This window comes from Harpegnathos saltator, unplaced genomic scaffold (genome assembly GCF_003227715.2).
Source record: "Harpegnathos saltator strain DR-91 unplaced genomic scaffold, Hsal_v8.6 scaffold659, whole genome shotgun sequence".
Taxonomy (NCBI): Eukaryota; Metazoa; Arthropoda; class Insecta; order Hymenoptera; family Formicidae; genus Harpegnathos; species Harpegnathos saltator.
In genome coordinates, this window is record NW_020230492.1 from 1,238,026 (window position 1) to 1,246,689 (window position 8,664).

Genomic DNA, 8,664 nt, shown 5'->3' on the forward strand with positions numbered 1-8,664 from the left:
CGGAAGTTCTGGTCCTTCAAATATTAGAAACTGGTTAAATCTTTATTTCCTTCTACTTCATATAGAAGATTTTCTCATCCATAATATTCAAAGTTTAATTTATTATTATTATTTTGAAGCACTAGTTTGTGCTAAAAAAATATTGTATTTAAAACAGTGATGCGTAAGGTTTTAATAGTTAAAGAGATAACAAATTTCAAAGAAATGAGCGTTTCGCAACTTTAGTGTACAGTTCTGTGCGCGCACTTCTGAATACAAAACGTAAGAAAAAACATGCTTATCGTGGAACAAATTGACTCAAATTTTTTCTTATGTTTTATGACGATTTGTCGAAACTTTTAGAATGTTTAGATGTTACGGACAGTCACTTTGAATTTTACCAATTTTGGCCAGAAAAAGGGTGTAAACGTCCCATAGTGCCCCGTCCGACGATTGGGCGAGTTTGTCACCTAGAAAAGCACGGTGACCCCCTTCGTGGGAATTCTTTCGCGAGGCAGCGGCGACGAACTCAGAATAAGGAGATTCCACGTTCGCGTCGAGTTCCGTCGAGCGAATTTCTCAGCCCGGAAAAGCCTCGATTTGTCGACCTCGTCGTGAATTTTCCGGCACGCTGCGAGCAAGGCAGCAAAAGTCGACCTGGCCGCTATTCGGTACAAGTAGGATAGCGGAATCGGCTCTTCCCGATCTTGTCTCGTGCGAGGTAGCAATTACCGGAACAAGTGGGACGACTTTTTTACGGGCTTGCCGAGAGTTATCTGTAACAACATCTCACCGTCGTAAATGTATCTTTCGTATGGCCGCGCGCGCGGTACCGCTGTGTGTTACTACAAGCACTTGGTGAGAAGGTGTTGCCTCGGACTTTTTATTTTTCCAGCCGCTCTGAATTGTCTTCCTCGTCGTCTTTATCGGCGCATCTCCGCCGATGCGGAATCTCGCTCTCCTTCCCTCCCTCGAAAGGGGAGAAAACTTCTTGTCCCATCTCGTCGTTTTGTATTCCACACGCTTCCGAGTAGCTGATGATGCGCAGTTCCAAAAAACGAGAGAGAGAGAGAGAGAGAGAGAGATTCCTCGGAAGATCCGATTCTTAACGGAGTTCATTTCCCGTTATAATTTACCCTTTCCGCATGGGGAGAAAAGGGGGGATGGTGAGAGATGAAAATGCGCGCTGAGAGATCCAACATCGAAGACGGTCTATTGTGTTTCAGACATCTACAAGATAAGAGACTCGTCGGTGGTGGTAATCGCGGCTTGCGAGAAAAAGCCGGGGGAGAAGCTGGACGTGAAGAACAACGTCGACGTGTTTAAGAGGATCATCCCCCTGATCGCCAAGTTGGCGGGTAAAGCGGTGTTACTGGTTGTAAGTCAGCCGATCGACGTGATGTCGTACGTCACTTGGAAGTTGTCCAAGTTTCCGTCGCACCGGGTACTCGGCACGGGGACTTTGCTCGACAGCTGCAGGTTGCAGGATCTAGTGAGCCAGAAGTTGGGAGTCGCGCGCAAGTCAATTAGCTGCGTGAACATCGGTGCGCAGGGTGACACGTCCGGTACGTGAGAGCTCGTCTGCTAATTCCAATCAGCGAACACCTAATACCCGTATTCATAGTCCTTCCTTGAGAAATAAGGATTCCTCATTCCTCATTTTACATTTTATAAACCTTCCTCGACCAAACAAAGAGCCTTACTGGCTCCCTTATCTCAAAGGAAGTCACGAGCTTCCTTGAGAAGGAAATGTTACCTTACATCTGTTCCTTTTCGTTGCATTTCTGAACTAATGCACAAAAGTGCAATAAGTTTTTAGCACGATACGCAGAATAAATTAAACATAACCTACAACACTTACTTTGTCCCATTGCAATTTACTTGTGATGTCGCGCTTTCAAACTGAAAATATATAAAGGAAAAAGAGAACAATGGACAGCGAATTTTTAAGTGATTCTGACAAAGGATTTTTCTTTTCGGTAATCTTCTCAGCGATAAGTTGCGTCAAGAGCATTCGCTCTTGCTCCGTATAACGTACGCTTTTATTAGCTTTATCCATATTGCAATATGCACTGCTAAACTGATGCTAGGTTATAGCTGCGTTCCGATATCCACTGCTAGTACTAAAAATCTATATCTCGTGTCACATATATTATAGAATTTCAGTACTGACAGTGAATATCGGAACGCAGCCTTCCTTCCTTCCTTCCTTCCTTCTGAAAGGAAGACTCGAGATCCATTTATGAAATAAGGTGACCTTAGGGATTCAAAGAATCCTTCATCGAGGTTTCCTCCATTTTTAAGATAAGGAAGGACTATGAATATGGGTATAAGTGTCCTTCTTGCCTCCCGAGTCTATTTTCCATTCGCGTCATCGTCATTCCCGAATGTCATAAATATGCCCGGAGAGCTTTTATCGTCGTGCGACCGACAAATACCGATCGCGCGCTTAAGCATCGTGTGCATTTTCGCTGTGCTGCAAATGACCTCGCCTAACAATCCACGGCGACTGCCCTTCGCCCTTAACATCTATGTCTTTTACACACACACACAGTTCCCATATGGTCAAGCGTTAACGTGGCCGGCACGAGGATATGCGACATAAACCCGAGAATGGGCCAAGAGAACGACCCTGAGAAGTGGCGCGACATCGCCGAAGCTGTAAATAAAACGTCAGTGGCCGAGAGCGCGGAACGTTCTTGAGAGAATTTAGGGAAGTAGTAAAACGTTGCGTTGCGTTTACAGCGACGCCGAGCTTAATCGCCGGAAAGACGACAAAGGGCCGGGCTGTTGGGCTCTGGGTTTCTGCACCGCCGAAATCATCGACGCTATAATCAGGAACACGAAAATAGTGTTGCCAGTGTCCACGTACATACATGTAAGAGATACAATTAGGGGGGGATGAACGTCCCGGGAAAATCTGTCGGAAACGTACTTTGTGGACTCTAAGGGCTTGACGGTGCTGTTACTTTCATACACGCAGAAAACTATTCAGTTGATACAACTGAATTTCAGTTACGGCAACCGAAACCTTCCTCAGGAATCAACTGAAACGTTCGCAAAGCAAGAGAAATTCCGGTAGGGGGTTGTCCCAGAAATATATTCGGTCATGAACCGAACATTAATGTTGTCAAGAATACAAGTTCCGTTCTTTACACGGACAAACAAAGCGTCACTGTGTACATAAATGGAGAGGGAAATTTACGCGGCCGAGTTGAAAATCGCATCTCATCGGCAGCGGCATTCAATTTCAATTCAAATAAACCATTTCGGTCGTGGTAACTGAGATTCCATTTTTCTTCACATATATTACGAGTGTCATTTAGTTTTGAGGGTTTCTTTCTTAAAAACTGATTTACTTAAACAAGATAACGAACGGATACCTTAATCAAAATATTTTCCTTCGTTTTCTAGCTTTTTCCTATCTCTCTGGCAAGAGATGGATTCTGTGACGATAAAAAAATTCTTCTTTGGAATTTATCCAATTTTCAACAAATTTTTGCACCTGTTCCAAGTTATGAAAGTGTGTATCCGATACCTGCTTCATCCGATTATCACTTGTTCCGGTCAATGCAACATGCTCTAGAGCGGAGTTTTGCAACATTTTTTGTCTTTCGCACCTCTAAAAATTTATTAATGAACCTTCGCATCTCCTATAAAAAAAAATTATTCGTATGTTTTATGGTAAAAATTAGTTGTTAGAGTTTTAAGGTAAGCAGTTAATTTATAATAATTTATTATTACATAGTATTGTTTTATAGAAATTAACTATCATTTTAATATTATAAAATTATTTATAATATTATATTTATTTATTATATTATAATATTATAATTTATATTATTATATTATATTTATTATATTATAATATTATAAAATTATCTACCTACCTTATCTATCTACCTAGTATTAAGCTTCACATAGTGATACGTAATGAATGTCTACGTGCAGATATGTAAAAAATATATAATTTTAACAACATTTTTTTTTATTTGATAGTAAAAGTGCCGGATTATTCCAGAATTCATCTTAATCATTATTAATTACAATTACTTTTCCTTCGCATCCCCAAGAATGCTTTTTCGCACCCGCGGTTGGGAACCCCTGCTTTAGAGCATGTTGCATCGACCGAAACAAGTGATAACCAGATAAAGCAATGTCTGGAGAATACGCAGCAAGACTTGCCATTCCAATTCTAATAGCGTTTGCTTCACTGATAATGCAACATGAGGTTGAGCATTATCGTGAAGAAGAATCACTTTGCATCGTTTACTCACAATTGGTGATTGTTTTGGTCCAATGCTCGCTTCAATTTGTATAATTGTCGTTGATAACGATCAACGATGACAGTTTTATTCGGATTTAACAGCTCGTAATACACAATACCTTTTTGATCTCACCAATTACCTTTGATACAATATTTATGATACTTATAAACAGTGAATATGGGTTGATCCAGGTCAACCAACAACGTTCACTTTGAGGAGCGCAATATTCACGGTTCAAGGATACTGCTGTGTATTTGGTGGTATCAGAAAGATGTTGTGTATTATGAACTTCGTTCGAAATCCGAATGAAACTGTCACCGCTGATTATCATCAACAATAATTTGTTAAAAATGCTCTTTAGAAAGCTCCATTTCTAAGATGGTATTAACACGATGATTTACGATTTACGTACTAACGATTTTTGATATTAACACGATGATTAACTTGGTTAATGGATTAATATTAAAGCATCAAGAAACAATAGCTGTGATTGAAATGTCTTCGACATCTGACGAAAACTGACATTAGTGCCATCTCTTGCAAAACTCTCAAAACTAAATCATACTTTTTATAAAGGGTGTCCCAAAATTCACGCAAGATTTGAATTTTGCGCCATTTGTGCGGTAAAGTGTTGCCAACGAAAAAAAAAGACAGCGTGACAGCTGACAGTTCAGGGTTTTTTAAATGGAGTGCTGCACGAAAGGACAACGTGTTTTCATTGTTGAGCAATATTTGAAAAATAATGAAAATTTGACAGCTGCAGTTCGCAATTTTCGTACAAAATATGGTCGGAATAGTGATTTAACTTCATCAACTGTGAAGGTATTAATTAAAAAATTTAGGGAGACTGGATCAATTAGTGATCTTAAACACTCTGACCGTCCTTCAACAAGTCGTTCAACACGAAACATTGAAGTAGTTCGTAAGAGTGTTGTTGAGAGTCCAGGAACATCAATTTGGCACCGTGGTCAAGAATTGGACATTTCGAGAAGCTCTTTACAACGTATTCTCACGAAAGATTTGCATCTTCATGCTTACAAAGTTCAATTGACTCAAGAACAGAAGCCTACTGACTACGCACAGCGAAGAGAGTTCGTTGAATGGATTATGGAGCAACAACAAGTGGATGTTGATTTTTCGAACATAATCATCTTCAGCGATGAGGCTTATTTTCATCTTGATGGCTTGGTTAATCGACAAAATTGTCGCATTTGGAGTTCAGAAAATCCATGAGTGATTGTTGAGAAACAAATGCATCCACAACGTGTCACTGTTTGGTGTGAATTTTGGGCTGGATGCATCATCGGACCATTCTTCTTCGAAAATGCGGCTGGTCAGGCAATAACAGTTAATAGGGCTCGCTATCGCGACATGATAATCCAGTTTTTTGTGCCTAAACTGCAAGATATGGATATGGACGACATGTGGTTTCAACAAGACGGTGTCACATGCCATACATCCCGAGAAACAATTCAATTACTGCATGAGTCATTTCCTCGTCGTCGTGTAATTTCCCGTTTGGTGATCAGATTTGGCCGCCCAGATCATGCGATTTAACGCCGTTGAACTTTTTTCTTTTGGGTTTTCTGAAGTCTAAGGTTTATGCCAACAAGCCCACGACCATCCACGCCTTGAAGGAGGAAATTGAGCGCTGTATCAACGAAATTCAGCCACATTTATACAAAACGGTCATGGAAAATTTCAAAAGAGTGCATATGTGCCAGCAAAGTCGTGGAAGCCATTTACCCGATATGTATTCCATACATAACCCTATACTGTATACTTTATGAATCAATAAAAAATTTACAATTTTTAATTATAAACCTATGTTTTCTATCAAAATTACTTCTTGCGTGAATTTTGGGACACCCTTTATTAGGTTGTTGTAGATGAAATGGCTATTTTTTAATTGTGTACTTAAACTTTTATTCGACATACTTTATACATATCTTGTCAATCGAAATAGCCTCCATCCACTTCAATACATTTTCCCCAACGCCCTCTCGCTTCACCACCACTTTCTAGTTGAACCATTTTTTAGTTGTTACTACAAAATATTTTTCTGCGTGTGGGAAAATGCGTTAATCGACGATCTGGTCCGGAAAACGAGGCAGAGTGTTACGACTCTACGGTGTTACATAAATTATTATTCTCTCTCCACTAACATGCTTTTTCAAAGGAAATCCAAATGCGACACGGTTGATGCGAGAGAAAACCGTAATCTACTGAACCAATTTTAGAAATAAAATTTTTCTTTTTCCTCAACGCGCGCGATGTCGATTAAAAGAAGATGGCAGCCACATGTTGGAGCCTTCACCTACTCTCGCTCGATCGACTGTCGAATGGCTCCTGGTGCAGTCCTTTTCCAGGACTGGCGTCACACAGAATCGCGCGCGTTGGACGAACGCGGCCGGCGACGCGCCGAGTCATATGTCGATCGGCTCTCGATTAGGGTTGCCAAATCCAAAAGTTAAAATTACCGGACATTTCTTCTTTGGTAACAAACCCAAATCGGACTAAACTGGACAGAAATAATAATCATAACGTTACATTAAATATAAAATATGACAAGAATTTATTTACAATATTAATTTCCAAACAATTTTACAAGATTTGATTAAATAAAATAATAAACTATTACTTTTTTAATATATATGGAATGATGGATCGGCAGATCATCTACTAGATGGCTTTTCGTGGCGCTCGATCGTTTGTAGACGCTTGAAACGGAGAAACGTTGCTAAAAATTCTGAACTCTCATTCCATTGGTTGAATATATTGCAATAACTTAAAAATCGGACATATGACATCCGGTTTGACTTATTAACCAGACACTGGACAAGACTTCTGAAAACTTAACAGTCCGAGTCAAAACCGGGCAGTTGGCAACCCTACTCTCGACAGGGCTGCGAGCAAGCTGACGGAGTCTATGTTCGCAGAGCCGTTCCCACCGGACCGACAAGGACGTGTACATGTCGGTGCCCTGTGTTCTCGGCCGCGAGGGTGTGTACGCCAAGATGCGGCAGAACCTAAACGATCACGAGAAGGCGGCGGTGCAGCGGTGCGCCGACAACATTCGCGCTGTGCTGCGCGAGTGCGGCATTTTTTGCGAAACTGAGGAGTGACGAGAGCGAGCCGGGGAAGAGGCGGGAGGGCGAGAGAGGCGGAAGATCCACGGCGGAAGTCACAAGGGCGAGGGAGAGCAGAGGATCGGAGGAAGAAGGAGAGGACACAACGGGGTTTAGAAGCGCGTCTCTTCAGCAATAACGGCGATTCCGTAGCCGGCGACCGGTTTCCGCGCGCGCGTGCTCTCGAGCGTCACAATAAACGACATATACGAGCAGTGAAACTCGACTTCCTGGAAAATTAAGGCGGCCGCGCTCTCCTAAGATTACCCACGATCGATCGTTGCTACATGCAACGCTCAAGCCGCGTAGCTACAATGTAGCACGCGTGCGGAGGAGCTTATTACCGAGCACCTCTTTTTCTCGCTCGATCGAATTTTGATTTACGCAGCCGAACGCGATGCACGGCGGGAAGGTGAGAGGTCGGATGAAAATGCACTCCCCGTTGCACGCGAAGCGAGCGCGAGCTGAGCCGCTCGCTCGGACCGCGGCAGCGCGAGGGAGATTGGATCGTTTAAGCTACAACCTTTTTTTCTACATTAGCTTTTATGTTTCCCCGTATAACGTTCCGTTCGCTGCGCGTGTATCCTCACGAGTGTGCTCGAGACGAGCGCTCGCATATGACCCGCGCGTGTTTCGACATTCCGCTCTTTTGCTCGGAAAAGAGAGCGCGGAAGGTCGTCCGAGCGATCGTCCGGACGAAATAGGATTATATGCCCGTGATTAGGGATGCAACGATAAATATCGATAATATCGAAATATCGATATATCGAGAGATGAATGTCGAATATTTATCGATACTTTTTGTCTGCGATAAAATCGATGTATCGATATGAATTTTGCTGATTTTCGTATTTTTCAGTTACAGCTCTGGGGGTCTATTACGATTCTACGACCGAGATGAAAATTACAAAAGTGAGTGAATTCACTAGAATATATATGTATTATGTAATTGCTCGATGTCTAGTAAATTCGCTCACTTTTATAATTTCCACCTCAATCGTTGAACCGTAATAAATCTCCTGCTTCGTGTATGTGGTGATCTCCGGCAAATGACTGAGGTTCATTATATATTTTCTAATAAGAATACGACAATAAATTATACGAAGATAAAAATTTTTGAATGATCTTTTCAAATTTTTCGTGCATACCCTTCATATGCATACCTCTAAATGTATTCCTATATGCATACATTTTTTCATATAAATATCGATATTTTTCAAAATTATCGATATTATCGTTATTGATAGTTCTGAATGACGATAATACCGTTATCGATATTTTGAGAAATC

At 41.4% G+C, this 8,664-nt stretch overlaps 1 protein-coding gene across 1 annotated transcript in view; it reads left to right on the forward strand.

Annotated features, from left to right (window-relative positions):
• Positions 1-8,086, forward strand: part of LOC105185198 (L-lactate dehydrogenase) — a 66,651-nt gene extending 58,565 nt beyond the window's left edge. Inside the window, exons 6-9 of the mRNA XM_025304981.1 lie at positions 1,206-1,544; positions 2,534-2,651; positions 2,725-2,857; positions 7,187-8,086. Coding sequence (XP_025160766.1) covers positions 1,206-1,544; positions 2,534-2,651; positions 2,725-2,857; positions 7,187-7,372 — 776 coding nt within the window. The 3' untranslated portion in view covers positions 7,373-8,086. The remainder of the gene's footprint in view (positions 1-1,205; positions 1,545-2,533; positions 2,652-2,724; positions 2,858-7,186) is intronic.
• Positions 8,087-8,664: the final 578 nt, after the last annotated feature.